The 17,861-nt window shown below is 43.5% G+C and overlaps 2 protein-coding genes across 2 annotated transcripts in view; one reads left to right on the top strand and one right to left on the bottom strand.

The window, feature by feature from the left end:
* brf1a (BRF1 general transcription factor IIIB subunit a) overlaps positions 1-17,861 on the top strand; it is a 126,240-nt gene that overhangs the window by 26,016 nt on the left and 82,363 nt on the right. Inside the window, exons 7-11 of the mRNA XM_085442575.1 lie at positions 10,189-10,338; positions 13,745-13,838; positions 14,040-14,166; positions 15,812-15,851; positions 16,250-16,342. Coding sequence (XP_085298701.1) covers positions 10,189-10,338; positions 13,745-13,838; positions 14,040-14,166; positions 15,812-15,851; positions 16,250-16,342 — 504 coding nt within the window. The remainder of the gene's footprint in view (positions 1-10,188; positions 10,339-13,744; positions 13,839-14,039; positions 14,167-15,811; positions 15,852-16,249; positions 16,343-17,861) is intronic.
* LOC146685543 (BTB/POZ domain-containing protein 6-B-like) lies at positions 1,274-5,499 on the bottom strand. The gene is made up of 4 exons (XM_085442577.1): positions 4,493-5,499; positions 3,800-3,890; positions 3,476-3,594; positions 1,274-2,922 (listed from the first exon to the last, which is right to left on the bottom strand). The coding sequence occupies exons 1-4, from the start codon at positions 4,897-4,899 to the stop codon at positions 1,890-1,892; spliced, it is 1,650 nt and encodes a 549-aa protein (XP_085298703.1). The 5' UTR covers positions 4,900-5,499; the 3' UTR covers positions 1,274-1,889.

Raw genomic sequence — 17,861 nt, 5'->3', positions numbered from 1 at the left:
AAGGGCAACAGAAACTCAAATAACCACTCATTACAGCCAGGGAAGAGCATCTCTGGAGTACAACATGTCAAACCTTGTAGCATATGGACTTCACAGCAGCAGACCACACCAGGTGTCACATCTGTGGGTTAAGAACTGGAAACTGAGGCTGTAATTCACACAGGCTCAACAAAATTAGACCATAGAAGGTCAGGAAAACGGCCCAGTCTGCTCAGGTTTGATTTGTGCTGCGACATTTGGATGGTAGAGTCGGAATTTGGTATAAAGAACATGAAAGCGGGGACTGATTTGTATCAGCGGATCAGGCTGGCAGTGGTGTAATGTAATGAGAGGTTATCCTCATGGGTGTGGAGCTGACAGCAACTGCATGACAACAACTGCTCAATATGGACCAAGCTCTGTGAGGAATGTTTGCACCAACTTTGTTGAATCTTTGCAGACATGCATGGAGAGGGTCCAGCCCAGAACTAGAAGATAAAGTGGCGAGTGTATATTACACCTTTCTGTAAAAATATTATTTGTCAAGTGGCCATAAGAGTGAGTTATTTCTTCACACTGTTGAAAGCTCCTCCAGAGATTGAAACTTCCAGAACTGGGGAAAAACTGTGACGAGGTGGAGGGCGGTCACACCAAAATGTTTTATTCTAATTTTTCTGTTTTCCACACTTTATCTAATTATCTAATAAATAAAAATGGTCCTTGTTATTGTTTCTGAGAGCAGCCTGTACTTTTTGTGAAGTACGGCATATTATTAGCCTGTTAAACTCAAGAGTTTGACTTTTCTACATTTACAAAAACTCAAATGTGACCACCTTTGATTTTTGTAAGGCTGGTCTGGTCTGCAGCTACCTGGAAGATTATGAGCTCTGATGTCCTTAAATTGAACACGACGAGCCGTCCTGCCAAAGCAGAAGTGCATTAATATTAACTATAATGTACGAAATATTTTGGGAAACTGTCAAAGAAAATCACTGGTTTAGGCTTTGCTTTCCTCGTGCATAGCTTTGCATTTCCATTATAGTGTTTTGCCAGCGTTAATGTAACTGTGCTGTCTGTTAAATGCACTGTGCAGTTTATTTAGTAGGAAATGAATCCAAATCCTCACTTGGAAAAAGAGGCAGAACCCTTATCAGTCCTCAAATCTGTGCCTGCCAGACTCCATGCAAGTGAGGTAGAAACCTAATGTGTAGTTCCCACTTTAGTTACCAGAGGGCGCTGCTGCCCCTCAAATCCCCCACTCCCTCACCCAGATCCCATAAGATGTCACATGTGCGGCTTTCTCACATTATAACCTTTATATTTCGGCAGGTGTATAAGCATTCTTGTACAGAACACATCTGCTCATCAACAGCATCAAGCTGTTAACAGATAAATTGTATTTTACAAAAAGACACAACGTTTCTGAGGCCGTCCTCTGAAGTGCAAAACGACTCTGTTCTTGACACGATTTCTACTTTTTTTTTTTTTTCTGCATTAGAATCGAACACTACATAAAGTTTGCTCCTCAGGTGATATTGCTGCCTGGACTATAGTAACAACATTGTATATAGACTTGCAATTACACAATTTGAAGCAGACCCTACTTGTTCCAGTTCTGGAGCTCAGCTTGATTACATAACCACAGGTCACTGTATTAATGTTGTTCCTACAGCAGCCGCAGCCCTTGAAAAACACAAGCTTCTGAGCGAATAACGTTAAATCAGCATTTAAATAAAAAAATAACATTAAATTAAATAAGATAAAACAGCTCCGTCGCTTTTAAAATAGTCTCTTATAGAACTAACCAGGCCATTTAGTGTGACATTACTCAAGTGTCTTTTAATGCTACATTACTTTGAAGGTTGGGAGGCAGCGATAGACCTAATTTCCCATCAGCAGTCCAGAGCAGCTTATGCATAGAACACAAGCTCGGGGATCTGTCCTCCCTGTACTCCAGTCCCGTTGGTGCTGTCGGAGGAGCACTGGAACTGAAACGTGACCTTCCCGCACTGCACCTCCGTCATGCCCTCCTGGCCGAAGTAGCTCAGCTCATTCCCGTCCAGGACGGCGCTCACTGTGTAGAACGCGTCCTGCTCCACCTGAACGGGATGCTCGAACCACACCGGGAACGTGCTGCTCGAGCCGTCCGACACAAACTTTGTCAGGTTCTGCGCCAGGATCACCCCCTGTCTCTTAAGCTCGATTTTGACGCTGTACTCGGCTTTGCCGCCGCTCGACCCGTACAGGCCCAAACCGGCAATAAAGATCCGCTTGTCCACAGCAAACTGGATGCTGTCGCACCGGCCGCGGTAGCGCCACTGGTTGCTCCGGTAGGCCGAGGACTGGAAGCGGTGGCACCTCTGAGGAGCCAAGCCCTTCCTGGGATTCAGAGGGAAGTCTAGTTGGGGCTTTTTAGCCGCAGTGTACCACAGGAAGACATTGTGCGTCTCCTCCAGTGTCAGGATGTCCGACTGCGCAGCACCGTTTGCAAATTCGTCCAGGCTCATGGTGGGGATGCGCACCAAGAACAGCGCCTTACCCAGTACCTCTCTTTTGTTGCGAGTGGTTGGCCCCAAACCCTGTCTCTTGCATTCTGCCGTGGCCCAGTTCATGACCGCCTCAAACACCACCACTTCTTTGGTGTTGAGGGTCTCCCGCCGCAAGATGATGTCCAGCGTCTGCAGGTCGATCTCACAGAAGCCCTCCGAGCACAGCGCGAGCTCGGCCTGCGCGTCGATTACTTCCCAGCAGCGCTGCGTCAGCTCGGGCTCCTCAAACAGGCGGCTCTGAGAGAGCAGCACACAGGCATTCTTGGCCTCCAGGCTGGTCTCCAGGAAGGTGACGCAGGCCTTGGCCAGTGCAGGGACGATGTACTTTTTGGCAGCATACAGGGTGGCCAGCACCGTGTCTGCCTCCAGGTCGATCTCATCGCTGTACAAGTACCTGGGAGAAAGAAAAGAGCCTTAAATGTACAGAAATCAGACTGGCTGACAGATGATATGCTGACTAAGAAGATACAGCGATGAACACATTTAAGTGACTCTGGCTCCACGTTTCTTCTTCTTCCTACTGTATCAAGAGACTCGGCAAACAAAAAAGGGAATTCTTTTCCTTCCCAAAGAAGATTATATAACACCATTATACATAATCCTACCGTTTTCCAGAAAGTCTGCAGAGCAACAATCTGTGCTACGCTTTTAGCCAGCGCTACTGAATGAGCAACAAAGGCATGTTATTTATAACTACTAGTGTGCATAAAGGCAAACTGTCAGGATGAGGAAAAGAAGGGGGGGGGGAATGTTGCCAGTCGAACAAAGAGCGCTGAGAAAACCAGCAATTACAGAGCACCGCTGCCACGGCTCTCTGGTGCTCCCAGCATTTTGGCATTCGCCTCTGCTTAGCTTTGGATGAGTAATAATATGCTTTGAAGTGACACTGACTGTGCTTGTCATCTCAGCTTCTGGTTGGCTGTGCGAAGGGATGGTGAGTGGCTTACTTCAGCAGAATTAGAAAAGCAGCAGGTTCCACATCTGGAATATGGATCTCAGACTCCTCCTCCGCCAGATCGCTGTAAAACATGGCACAGAAGACGGAGCTTCCCACGGCCAGCACGTACTGGGAGGGGAGGAGACGGATGCGTCAGAGAAACCAGAGGAGCTCGTCTTTCACAAGTTCAACACTAGAGCCGATATATTACCTTGCATTGTCCTCGGAGCTCGTATTTAAATTTAAAGCTCAAATATCAACATTAGTTAAGTTAGTGCGTAAGCTTCCCGTCTTTCTCTGGTTTGCAGCGATTTTTCCGAGATGCGCTCCTTACCTTGTGTGCGGGAAGCTTCTGCGAGGCCCCCAAGGGCCCGACAATGAAGTGGACATCAGCCATCAGCTCATTGTTAAACATCAAGGCGTTCCTAAAAACAGAGCAGGTTTCACAAGTAAGCCTCAACTATTGTATAACATCAAGTCCTCCCACACTGCTTTTGCCTAGAGACACTGGTTATTTTCATAGATTTAGGGAGGATGCAGGGGAAAAAAGAGGACTACCCTCTTGTTGTTTTCTCACTTTATCCCTCAGCCTCGAAAATGTCAGCTCATTGGGATCTATGGAAAGTTCCCCAGAGTGCTTGGTGACATTTTTAAAATGTCTTGTTTTGGCAGATCAACAGTTCAAACTCAAGTGGGATTTGTTTACTGCCAGAATAAATTAAAGAGATTAAAGAACGGTAGGAGCAAATAAGTAAAACAAACAAAAGCTCATGTTGGTTTAGATAGACGCTCCAACAGTAAATCAGTTTTCTAGAAACTTGTCAAAGTGTGCTCCAAAGTAAAAGTAAAGCGAGCATGAGCGATTCTCACAGCAGAGATTTTCGTGCACTTTGCTGCTGCCAGCTTCCGTGTTAATACACCGAGTCAAAGCGGCTGTCATTACTCTGACAGCGACTCTTTCGCACTGCGATCGGGCTTTTTGCGCACAGATCAGGCGGATAATTGTCCTCTGTGTTTCTGGAGTTACCTCTCTCGGAGCGTGGGGTGGCTGCACTGCCAGCTGGGTGGGTCTACGTTGTTGTTGTTGATGTTTTGCTGGGTGGTCGGGGTGGTCGCCGCGCTCCCTCCGCCGCCGGCGCTGCTCCCGCTGGCCTGGCACACCTGCAGCTCCTTGGTCTTCTCCGCGTCAGCCACCGTAGTGCCGTTGGCCAGGTTGGTGTTGTTAGCGGGGTACAACTCCGCAGCCATCTTCTTCTCCTGCTGCTTTTTCTTGCTCGACAGGGACAGAGTCAGGATCTCATAACATAGCGGCAGCCGGCCCGGCAGCTTGGTTACCTTCTTGGACTTTTTCAGTGTTTCTGGAAGTAGCAGCAAATAAGTCAAACACCTCATGATCCGGCCATGATGGAGCAACCTGCAGTCTGCCGTTGGCATCTGCACGAGCAGCCGATCTTCTGGGTTTTTTCCTCCTCCCTCTCTCTCTCGCTGTCTCTTTAATACCCGGTGCAATAAACTGCTGTCGGGCTCGACATGAAGCTTGTCGCTGCGGTGGATTGAGTATTTTTCTTTTTTTCTCTTTCCTGTGCGGTCCGGTTCCTACAACGCCGGTTTCAAACGGCACCGACAGCGAAGTTTACGCGACAGCATCTAAATATCCCCCCCAGGCCCACTGCTGTCCGTTTCCACATCCACTCGCAACTTTCGACCTCAAACACTTGTTTTTTTTTCCCCCGTTCCTCGGCGGTCAGCTCATCCTCTCCGAGCGCACAAATGTCCGCGAAGCTTCGCTTGTTTTCTCCCTTTTCCAGCGAGTGGGTAATCCGGATAGTCGCAGCTGGTAGTCAAATCCAGCCTATTTTATTCCCACCCCGCCTCTGCGTTAATCCTCACGCACATTTCTCTCCCGATTTGTTTTCCCCCTTTTTCTCCGAATCGGCTGTAGACCGACACGAAGCCAGCTACGATGTTCCGCTGCTGCCGAGGTAAATAATCATTTGTCGGGAGTTTTTAAGCTCCGCTCGGTTTTTTCGCCCCCCCCCCCCCCCCCCTCTCATTTTTTTTTTTTTTACTCCTCCCCGCCTCCCCCTCCTCCTTATTTTTGGTCGACTCTCCATGAACGCCCAGGGCCCGCCGAGGACCAATAACAATCACGCACCGCGCTGACGTGAGGCCAAAGAGGCCCCTCCCTCACTAGCTCCGCAGAGTGCGTCACAGGACAGACGCTCTGATCTCTCCTCCTCAGAGGAGGAGCAGGGCTGGAGTGAAAGACAATACACACCAGGGGGACAACATAAGTAACCCCCCCCAACCCCCCACCTATGCAGACACACACTTCTGTTTAGGACGACCCCTACAGATGTGTCTTTGTGTTCCCGTGTGGTTAATAAGTGACTTAAAATTTGTTTGATGCCATTGGAGTCACTCTGTGGCAGTCCTGGGACTTTTGTCTTTGTGCGCTTTTTTTTGTCAGTTTTGCATCCCATTTGTATAAGTCTTTGGTCATTTTTAAAACATCTTTTATTAGACATTTTGTATATATTTATAGTTTTAAAAAAAATTTTGTGCGTCCCATTTGCCAGTGTTGATTTCATTTTATATTTCTTTGGTTGTTTTCTCTCTGTGGTCATTTTTTGTCTGAAGATCATGCATTAAACCTGTAGGCTGACAAGTTGTTTGTTCCTCTGCACAGTTAACAAGAATTGCTCCTCATAGGACAGTGGTCACATTTTAGATTAACTTGCTTGAGTGTTGTGCAGTACTGCAGATTTTGGTGTTTATCCTATACAGAGTAAATGCAGGGCCAGTATTGCTGATACTTTTAACTCATAAAGGCAGTTTATGTAGGGGAGAGCGGCGTGTCATGATTAATAAGATGAATCATCATCAATTGGCAAATTCTGAACACATTTTAATGACCGCTGAATCCGTAGAGTGTCAGAATGTAGTACAGTAATACATTTAGTTAAATTTTCATTTCTAAAAAATATTTATTTTACACAATTCAGTGGGCTACACACTGAACTCAGAGGATAGAAACAAGGTATCGATCCTACCTCGCTGGTAATGATCTGATACCAATACAGCCTTGCTATCAATGCTATTGATACCCCCATCATTCACCTATTGTTCATTTTACAAACACTTTTGTCCTCGTTGTTCAATTTCTTCCAAATTTTTAAGGATACACTTCAAACTATTCTATATATGCCAGATATGGCACGTTTTTGGCTAACAGCTCTTTGGGAAACACCTTGTTGGTGCAAAAATACTATTTTTATGCCTGTCAAACTGACAGTGATAACAGTGACTGTATTATCTGTATTTCTTTTTTTAGTAATTGCTTAATTAATTCTGTTTAGTTACATTAATAACATTGTAAGTACAGTGATAAATAAAACCATTACTTACCCTGCATCAGTGTTTATTCAGTTATCCTTTTCTGACAAAATCAAGCAGTAAGTAATTAAAAACTAATGCACGAAGGCAACAACGATGATGAAATGGATTTAAGCATTCGTCAACAAAAGGAAACGAGATGAAAATATTGTAGATGAGATCTAATTAGAACTAATGAAGTTGTGTAGGTAGGCGGGATGGGTTTGGAAGTGTTCCAATCAGAAGTAATAACCTTGTGCAGTAAGGTTAGTCACGCACATTTGATCTGGCCCCCGGGAAACGGTACAATTAGCTTCCATCCTCCCCGTTTCTCATGAAAATGAAGCAAAATGTCAGCGTTTCAGAGGAAAAGAACGATGCACACGTTTCACATTTGATTTCAAGGAAAAAACTTTAACACTTTATATTATTTAACTGACTCAACTTTAGTTTTAGTCTACTATAGTCAACTAAAACAAAAAAATTAGATGCCTAAATTATGCCTGCAACAAAATCAAAATTAACAGTGCCTTGCAGTATATCAATATAAAGTGTCTAACAAACTAGTATAAATGTAACAGTATTAGCAAAACTTTCTGTTTGTTTGCTACATTGTAAATTCCTAAAAGCTGCTTGACGTCTAATTCTGGTCATTTGTGAAGTAAGTGATCAAACCAACAGCACGATATCATGTACGGCGATTTAGCTTCAGTGGAGTTGAAGACCAGAAAATGATTTATGAAATTTTATTAGGCTTTAGGTCGCACTGTAGTGCTGCCGTCTTGTACTGCCGTTCATCAATCACACACAGAAGGATTTATTAGAGAGACGGAGTCCTGTACCCAGAGTAACACAAACTAGAATAGAGAGCCATTGCAGTTTTGGGGGTTGAGGGAAGGGTGCAGCTTCCCCATGACTGAATGATAACACTTTAATGCTATTCATGAAGCCCTGCTCCCGCATTTGATTGAAAGGAGCAAGTTCGCGGCCCTTCTCTGGGGGTGGTCGAAGTAATTTGGGGGAATAGAGGCGAGGCAGGTTGAGGTAAAGTGGCTACACGAAAAAGGTAAACTACAGCACTCCATCACAGAAAGACTCCTGGGCTGTTTGAGCATCACAGATTGATTATATTCAACGGTGAAAGAGGATTTGGGCTGTTTTTTTTTTTTTTCTTAAACAACCTATTTTAACAGCCTGGTTTTGAGTTTACAGACACAGAGTAAAAAGTTGGAGCAGTGATGGCCAGCTCTGCACACGTATCATTACACGGTGCAGAGGGGGGAAGGGATCAGCCTGGATCTTATTACCAGCTGGCTCTACCAGCTTTCCACTGGGCTGCTCTTTAAACAGAGCCTCTGACTTCAAAAGGTATTTGACACAGTCGGGGCACAAAACTCGACTTTTAGTCTTCAGGCTACAGTGGGAACCGGATTCCTCCTCATTTGAGTTTTAAACTGGATTTCAGAGCATGGTAAAATCATTTTTCACAATAAAAAGCGACTAAAGGCAAACGGGCCACCTGCCAGGCAGTTTCATGGTAAAAGCAGGTGGTCGTGATGTTTTTAAAAAGTATTTCGCATAAAGTTTATGACATACAAAACTGTACAAGTCTCTCAGAGACAGAAGAAGCGAGCAGAAAGTTTAAGGAGTGAGCTTGCGATTGGATGATTGCCCATCCAAATCCTTTCGCCAGCTGAGAAAATGTGGATGGAGTCGCTGAATGAGAAACAGGCTGCTTCGAGGTGCACTCAAGCTAAATGCTAATCCTCCAGTCCTCCAGTGGAGCTAATTAGCAGCCAGCAGTCAGAAACTGGTTTTAGTGGGAAGCTCACAGGTGGTAGTAAGTTGAGATCTGGATGTGTTTCAGGCTGGATTTTGGTCATTTTTTTTCCCTTTTCTTTTTTTTTCTTTTGGCCTAAGAGAGGAAAAGTGTACTCGCTCTGGCATTTTGGTCTGTTTACTGTTCACACAAACCAGGGCTTGTAAACAAAAATCCATGGGCACGCGAGCAGCAGTTTATTGGACAGAGCTCTGGCTAAAGTGCCATCAGGAGAGGCCTCTGGCTCCATGGTTGGAGAGAAGCTGAATTAAACTTGAGCACAGTGGCCTTGACTTTCCCGCAGTTTATCTTCTCCAATCAGTCAAACACGAAACAAATGTTAAATAGGATACTTACACTCATAAACTGTGTAGCGTGCTGCAGTTGCTTTAGATTACATACAGGAGCTGCTCATTCCTCAGAAAGGTGATGGGCAGTATCATCAAATCACCTTTGAAAAATAGCAGCTGAGGTATCAACAACAACAATGATGTCCGGTTAGGAGGCAAAGGTGAAGGGCATCATAGATGACGATGAAGCATGAAACAGGATGGTGGCATCTCCTCACAGAGCTGCGCATGATCATCAGGCATGAGCACATTTAGTTCACAACCTTCAAAATTAGCTCCTTGACGTCAAACAGTCAAACAACCCTGAAGTCTTTTGTGCGTTCCACCCAGTGTGAGAAAAAGTCTTCTCTTTGATTGGCCTACAGCTTCAGATTAGGCTCATCTAAAATATTCACTTCAGTTCAATTTTAGTTTTATTAATATAGCTTCAAATCACAGCAAAAATCACCTCAAGGGGCTTTATAAAGGCCGTATCAAAAAGAATCTTTTTCAAACGGTTATATATTTTTAAAGTGGTGCACACAGAAGCTTGAAATGAATTTAAATTAAATGTCTGAATGTAAAGTTTTACTGTTAGCTGTGTTGTAAGGTAACCTCCCTGCATAATATAGAGAAAATCCCACCAATCAGATGACACCTTATGAACAAGCACTTGGCGACAGTGAGAAGGAAAAACTCCCTTCTAACAGGAATAAGCCTCCAGGAGAACCAGGCGCAGGGAGGGGCGGCCATCTGCCATGACCGTCTGAGGGGGGAGGGAGACAGGACGAGAGACACACTGTGGAACAGAGTAATGAATGAATGTGGTGTATAAACAAAATGAATCACAAAAAGGAAACGTTTTGTTCACTAACAGAATATCGTTTTTTGTTTCACTGTAAAAATCAGAAATTATAGTAGAAACAAGAACTTTGTCATTTTAATTGTTTATCTATGTTTTTACTTTGGCATATTATGAATGGAGATGAGGGCATAGAAAACCTGAATGGTTCCTTGATGCTATACTATGAACTGTGGATGTATAGCGTCCACAGTGTTGCATTATTATGTTGACTTTGAGAACTCTGCTGTACCAAAGAAAAGTACAGTGGGGGGAGTACAGAGGCATTGTTGTACATTTTTAAGGCTGTCCTTGTGATTAACTTGGGGGAAAAAAAAAACCTTTCCTTTTGCCACCAGACCCGTGCCTTTATATTCCCCGTTTTGCCCAAATGCTGGAATTTGGCGATAAGACCCGCGAGGTCTCCATGACGGCGCTGCGTCTGGTGCAGAGGATGAAGAGGGACTGGATGCACACGGGGCGAAGGCCGTCGGGACTCTGTGGAGCAGGTAACTACAAGCTGAAGCAGCACTGGGTATCTTCTTCAATTCGCAGGAGGGGTGCTGGTAGCAGCCCCGAGGCTCTGAGCAGCGGGACTGAAAATCTGAGGAAAGAAAGTGATTAATGCTCTCTGCTGGAAAGTCAAGGTGCCCTTAATCAAGATGCTTTAACCTCAGTTTCTCAGAGAGCCGATCAGTGACCGGAACGCTTTGTTACATGTTTTAGTGCAGTACAAGAGGCTCATTCTCTCTGACAGGGAATAATAAAAGAAATTTTAATTTTGCCACATTTTCCTGGTGACTTGATCAGTGTGATAAGGAAGTGAATGTAAGCAGATGCACTCATGGGGCAGCTATAGATCAGTGTAAGAAGGGCTGCATGCACCTTCAGAGCTCTAACACAAGGATGTATCTGACTGCTATATTTTGACAGAAAGCAGTGGTTCCCAGGTTCACACTGTGCATGCTTACACTACTAATTATGACTAATTTTTACCATGAGATTTGTTCCGTGCACTTAAGCCCTCCTGGCCTTTGATGCTTGGAGGCTCACACACAAACAGTTTATTTCTCTCGCTGTCTGGGTTATCGTGTTATCACGACATGATTCCCAGGTTAGGCAGCCTGAGCTGAAAGATGCCTGTCAGCACGAGTTGTTTCATAGAAACTTGTCTTCCTGCCAGTTTTAGTGGTTTTCAGCATTTTTTTCTAAATGCTGAGAACGTCTCTGTATAAGCTTTATGTCTTAGCATCCCACTCTTCCAACTACATGAAGATTTTTGGTTGCAAACGCGATACCTGTCTGTTAACTCTCCAAAGAGAGCTGTAAAACCTGTCCAGAGTGATGTGTTTGGAAAGTGTCAAATCTTCCCACAGCGCTTTTAACATATTAGAAGGTTTTTGGTAGTGTCTAACACGATAACTCAAAAGGTTTTGAATGAATTCTCATAAAGCTTTGTAGGGGTGTAGAGTGGGGTCATGTTACCAACCCATTAACATCTGGCTCACATCCACCAACATCTTCCAGGTCAACCTTTTTAAATTCGATCCCAAAATGTTTTATATCTATAAAGTATTGTTAAGAGAAGCAGAATGAGCTGCCTGTATAGTTATTAATATACTGTAGTATAATATTATCTAATAAGGTTATTCATGTCTAGTTATTTATAAATCAATAGCTATTACCCATGAAAAGTAAATCTGTCATGTTGCCTTTATCTGATTTTTACTGCACTACAAACTTCTTAAGGTATGTTTTTAAAAAACAAAGAAAAATAAATGAATATATACAAATTACAATAGTCTTCCCTTAAAAGTAAATACTGCCCAGAGAGTTAGTGCAGGTTTGTGCTCTCTGACCGCTTCTTGTTTTATTTGCACTTGTTTCATTTCAGCTTAATGTGAGAGTCTTTGCTGTCGTTTGCGTTCGAGCTGGTTTCTCCTCTCTCTGCTCTTGATTTTACTGTCGGTGTACTCGTCACACGTGAGTAGTGGAGGAGATTTGACGCTGGTGACAAAGGATAACAGTTGTGTTAGTGCACTGGGATGAAAACTTCCAAACAAGTGTGAGCTCCAACAGTACAGACGAAAAGTGGGAGATAAAGAGAGCTCTGTTGTTGGAGCTCTGTTGCCTGAAGCATGAAGAACGTGTTGTTGTAGCAGGAGGGAAATGCCTCCAACTTCTGAGTCTTTGCTGTTGGCTAACTCTGCGCTAGTCTACTTCTCCCCTTAGCAGCTGCTGCACTCCTGCTGACATGCAGCACAGTACACAGAGCAATGTAGACCTGAAGTGCGTCGATCCGCTCTGGATACCCCATCTAGCTTCTGAGGCACTATTGGACTGATACTGGGTCCAAATATCAGAACGGTGCTGGACAGTTAATAAATGATACATGATTCAGTTACTTTTCTAAGTTCACAAAGTCATTTCAGTTCGTTTTAAGTTTTTAAAAGTCCAGTTTTTATCTTTCAGCTCTAAATGCTGATGGGGGTAGTGTAATCACCCCGCCGGGTGTGGACACGATAACTTGGTCGAGTCTTGGTGACCCTGACCTCAAGGTCAAGGTTAGAGGTCAGGTTTTCTGAAAACTCTAAGTTTTCAATGGAGCTTGAAAAGAAAAGCGACTGAACCTCTTTAAGTTCATGAAGATGTTTCACGCCTTATCTGAGAAGCTTCTGGAGTTGATTGCAATGACTCAAGTGCAAAGTCACCGATGAATTTCAGATTGACACCATAGGTGCAGTCTTATAAAATGAGAACATTAGATTATATTAACCAAAGACGAGCATCGTTTATTCACGGGTGCTGCACGCTAACAGTCAGCTGCACCTCTCGCAGTGTTTGCAGCCTTGCTGAGTGTTCCTACTGTGGATCTTTTGGTCACCTGCCAGTGAAACCTGTGGGAAAGCCGATCCTGCCAGCACCTGTCTAAGCTGGCTGCAGCGTGTGAGGTTTTGGTTTCCCACCAGGTACGTCATCGTCTTTACGGGACTTTGGTGGTGCAGTTTATATTAAACAGCTGAACTCAAAGGCCTTCCTTCCTTATTGTGTTGTGATTGCTACAAAGCCCAGTACATTGAGGCTTTGTGCATTACCTGCTAAGACGTCCTGAAATCGAATCGCCGCCTTCTGCTGCTCCCTGCATGTTTACTCCCATGGTTTCAGTTTTCATCTTTCTCTGTTACTCTGCTGGATTACCTTAATATTTAATTACTCATCATAAATCTTTGAGAAGGAAGCACTCAAATGGAAGAAGGAAAAGTTTGTTCCTAAATATGATGCAAATATCACTGTTGACGGTTTTAAACATATGCAAAAAAAAGTTTGTGCCAGGAGAGACGAGTTTATAAGTTGCTTCTTGTGATTTCAAGGGCAAAGAGCTTGTGAATGCGAAGCGACGAATGTATTCAGCAAGGAAAACTTGCAAATCTGAAGTCGTGTGGTTTTTAAGGTAATGGCGATGAAAAATGTTTGAGAAAGTCCTCAGCGGAGCTAAAAAGCCACCACTTCACTCCTCAAGGCTGTTAGAAGTGTGCATGTGGAAGTGGAAGCACGCATCTATCTTTTAACAGGCTCTTGAGCGAGGCAAGTCTAATGACAGTTACATAACTGTTCCCCTTCAAGGCTCACACTGCAATTCATTGCATAATATTAGCGTTGTTGTTTCTCCTTTTTTTTAATGTGGGGGTGGATTTGTTGGCTCTGAGGTGCCCCCGTCTTGTTGGCTCCTCTTCACTGTTTAAGGTGCACATCTAAAAGTGCCTAAAACCATAAGCGCATAACTTTTTTTTTTTTTAGTGTTTAGTCACATCTCGGCCTTTTCTCTAATCATACACGGACACACGTTTTGTTATTGCTTCTGTGCAGATTCTGGTTAAATCTCATCCCTGTGTGTGTTTGCTTGCTTGTTTCCAGCCCTTCTTGTAGCTGCTCGACTACATGACTTTCGGCGCACTGTCAAAGAAATAGTCAACATCGTCAAAGTGTGCGAATCCACGCTGAGAAAAAGGTGGGCGATCAAAGTTTGTGATTTGTTAGAAAATCCCGGCTGTGGAGGCTCGAAGTTTATGGGATTTGTCTGTTTTTGCCAAAATGAGCAGCAGAAGTTCCTTCTTTAAAAGTTCTGCTGGTCCAGATGATCAGCCCAGATGTTTAGTTGGATCTTAATTACCTAACTTATCTTTTGCCTTGTAACGCCACTTTGCGTTAGACTGACAGAGTTTGAGGACACGCCGACCAGCCAGCTCACCATCGAGGAGTTCATGAAGGTGGATCTGGACCAAGAGTGTGACCCGCCCTGCTACACAGCCGGACTAAAGAAGAAGAAAGCCCAGCAGGTGTTTTTCCACACAAACCTCAGCCTTCAATTCACCCCAATTAATGTGCCATAGCATTAGAAACGCACATGCGCATCAATTCTGATCAACTCAATTACTCATGAAATGACCCATTCATCCCTCCACAGGGAATATTAAAATTTCATCCTTTATTATCTTGATGGTGACATACAGCCCTCAGGCTTTCCCCAATAATGGATGAAGGGTATTAACCTCTAAACTAACAGCATCAGTGTTGTCGGTGTCCTCACACTTTGTGGGCTCTGTAAAAGGCCATCGTGCTCTTTTTAAGGCATTGTCCCACATACTTGTTGCTTTAACAGATAACAGGAGACATGCCTGATGATTTAGGGGTGAGTGCGTGTAGAATATATCTGGTGCCTAATTTTCAGGTCTTAAATTCCATATAGCTTCTGTACTTCAGTGGTTTTGGGGGTTTAAAAGTCCTTTTTTCCCCACTCACCATTATTTGAGTAAAAAGTATTTCACAATAGAAGTTTTACTTTGCTTTATTCCTTCTAGTATTCTAAAGGGATTTTGCACAACAAAAAATGGACTGACCTGCAAGCAGAGCTAATGAAACTTGAGCTAACTGCATGCGACTCCCATTCATCATACATGGCGTGATGATTACTCATTGCAGAGGTTAACGTCTTCATTTTTCTGTCTAATGCCAGCCTTCAAGAGGAATCACCTCACTCTTGGGACATTTCCACAGCGTGACGTCTGGCCAGCCTGCCATTTAATTAAATACAATGTGATTGTAAGGCTGGAAAATGTTACTTTAAAAAAGGCCGATGAAATGAAGTTAACATGTGAAGGTGTCGTATTGGGCTCATGATTGAAGACGACCAGCTCGTTAATCAGAGATGAAAAAGGCTTTATTACTTGAAAGGCTGTTACTGCATTAACCCAGGTTCAGGTGACACTTCGTACTAGGATTTATCATAATCATGATTTGAAAAATGAAATCTGAGTATTCTCCATATCAATATTGTTGATGTTTGATGAATGCGGTGGCGATTTCTGTTAAAAATTAGGTATCATTAAAAAGAGTCGTTGCTTTCTGGAGACGTTTACAGCAGTTTGTTCATTCTTGGCCACAAAAACTGTAAACTGTAGCCTGACAGCAGCAAATTCTCAAGATCTTGGGTTTTTCTTTGTGGAAACTGACAGATGGGCTTCAGAGAGTCGGAGCGTACTTGTTTTTCACCCGGCTTTAACAAACAAAAGCTGTGAGATGTGGCCAAAAGTTAAAAAGTGGTAATTTTTTTTTACTGATCTGACTTTACTGGTGGAGCTTTTGCCCAGTAATGAGCTGACCTTTCTCATGCCATAATGTAAAAAAGAGGAAACATTGGAGTTAATGTAAAAGCTTTGTGAAAGTACTCACAGAGTGCTGTTCTTTAGTCGAGTCTCACACCAGCAACATCAAATCAAACTCACGCACGTTATACACCGGGGAGGAAAAAGCACTCTGAGAGCAAAGGGTGCTGCCGTCAACCACCCCAGAGCCCTCGTGTTATAACCTTCTTTTATTCTAAGAGGTTTTATTCAGCGATCGTTTCACCCTGTAGCCACTATTAGAGAGGAAGCTACTTTCATTGTCTCATCCAAACCCTCTCTTTTCTCTCCCTCGCTGTAGCTGGAGATTGAGATCAAGAAAAAAATGGATGACGTCGAAGGTATGAATGTCTCGTCGCTGTCTGTTTGCCACCACAGACACAAAGTCCTGGCTCAAGTTTCTTTTATTTTGTTAAGTTTTCAGAAAAGTTTGTGTGTTAAAGATGGACATTTGGTTACATGTTGTTGTTGTTTTCTTGTTAGTGTTTGTTGACCTCGACTAAAAGCAGATCAGTGTTGGATGTGGTTAAAGCAAAGAAAACATAAATAGAGGACATGATTTAGGCTCCGTACAACTTGTAATTAACCTTGCATTATGTTACACTGCTAACAAATTGTGCTGTAATTATGGGACTATGAGAAATATAATTGAATGGGTTAGCCTAGAAAGCCCTAGAGAATCACGCAATCTAAGTCTTTATGGAAGAGTTCCTTTGACATTGTTTTACACCTTCAACAGGTGAAATTCAGGAATACCAGGAAGAAATAGATGCAGAGCTGGAGAGCAGCAGACCCAAACTAAGAGGAGTGTACGCTGCCTATGCTAAGGGAGGTGAGTGATTTCAGAAACCCTTCTCATGTCCTCAGCTGTTTATGTGCTGGGGTAAACAAGACCTTGCTCTGCTCCACGCAGGGTTTTCTGGAGGTTTGGGAGGTTTTTAGTGGTGGACCTTTCAGTGACTGAACACTGCTGCTTGCTTATGTTGGCTAATGCATATTTTTTTTGCAGCAGCACTGTATGTATGGAGTGTTTTTTAAAAGCCTGAGAATCCAGACAGTGTGACCAACTAAAGTCTGATTTGCTGTCCATATTCTTCCGAGGTTGTACTCTGGTATGTCAGGAGACAGGTTTGCTCTGGAGCTTTGGCTCTGTGGTAAAAAATGCAAATCCCAATTTTCACAGGGACAGTTTGAATTTGACCTCTAAGGAAATATCTTAATAGGAAATAATATCTTATACTGCTGGAAAGCCTTAAACGGTGCCACATTTGTAAGTAAAATCCATTGTTCAGCAAGGTTGAGTATGTGGGTTGTGACCATGAAACACTTGCCAAACAGTTTATTCTGCTATTTGTTGGGTTTGTTTGTTGGATTGGATGATTGAAGTCCGAAGAAACGAGACATACGGGCGTTTAACAAGCTGGGACCTCAGTAGCATGTGGAGGAACCGTACACTGCCACAGCAGCCTGGTACCACCTGATCATACTGGTCAGCAGCTGTGAGTGTAGCATTGTTACAACAAAGAAATAACTGAGCAGACACAAATGTCTTTTCTTTCTGTGCTACGTTTATTTATATTTATGTTCCCACTCATAACTTGTTACCATTCTATAAGTTTATTTAGTTCTTTATTGGCGTCTCATTGTTGTATGATGGTGAGCAGACCACAGTGGATTTATTGCCAGGGGCCCTAGTTAAAGAGGGTTTTATTTATTTATTTATTTATTTATTCATATTATATTCTTTGTATAGACCTTAAACTCATGTTTAAGGTGCATGAGTTGAGTTTGTGGTGCAGTATTAAGGTTAAACGTGATATTTGAGTGACGCAGGCCTGAAAAGCCAACTATGAAGGCACTACATTCTGTATTGAAGATAAAACCATTGACCTTGGATTATAATAAAATAACCATTTAAAAATGGCACCATGACCGGTCTGGAGCTAAGGATAGAAAAGCTGTCTCTCGGCATTTTGTCTGTTAAACAGTGTTTGAGCGTTTAGCTGCTAGTGCGGCTACCGATTTGCAAGCGAACATCTCGTAGCGTGAATTCTGAACACCGAGCCGACGTGTCAGCGAGTGAATGCAGCAGCAATAATAGAAGCTGCTGCTGATTAGGTTGAGTGGGACGCCCAAATCCAGATATCAGAGGGGAAACACCGCTGCGTTAATGCGGGATGACGCTTTTATTTGTCTTTCTGTCGCTCACTCGGGCAGGACGAGAACTCTGAGCTGCTGTTTGTGAAAGGCCCACACAGGCCCACCCAGGAAAAATAAGACACAGCAGACTGCACTCCCTGTTGCTCTCACCCTTTTATCTCTTTCTACCTTTGGCTCTTTATCTCAGCCTC

Source organism: Copadichromis virginalis, linkage group LG19 (assembly GCF_057382275.1).
Source record: "Copadichromis virginalis isolate Kocher_CV1m ecotype Utaka linkage group LG19, C_Virginalis_male_GT1.1, whole genome shotgun sequence".
NCBI lineage: Eukaryota > Metazoa > Chordata > Actinopteri > Cichliformes > Cichlidae > Copadichromis > Copadichromis virginalis.
This window is presented reverse-complemented; position numbering and strand designations above follow the sequence as displayed.

Bases quoted from the DNA above. Each gene is read 5' to 3' on its own strand.
- LOC146685543 (XM_085442577.1), bottom strand. From the start codon at position 4,899: ATGCCAACGGCAGACTGCAGGTTGCTCCATCATGGCCGGATCATGAGG. The intron at 3,595-3,799 runs GTAAGGAGCGCA...CTCCCCTCCCAG, and splicing joins AGAAGCTTCCCGCACACAAG to TACGTGCTGGCCGTGGGAAG. The intron at 2,923-3,475 runs GTAAGCCACTCA...TCTTTCTCCCAG, and splicing joins GCTTTTCTAATTCTGCTGAA to GTACTTGTACAGCGATGAGA.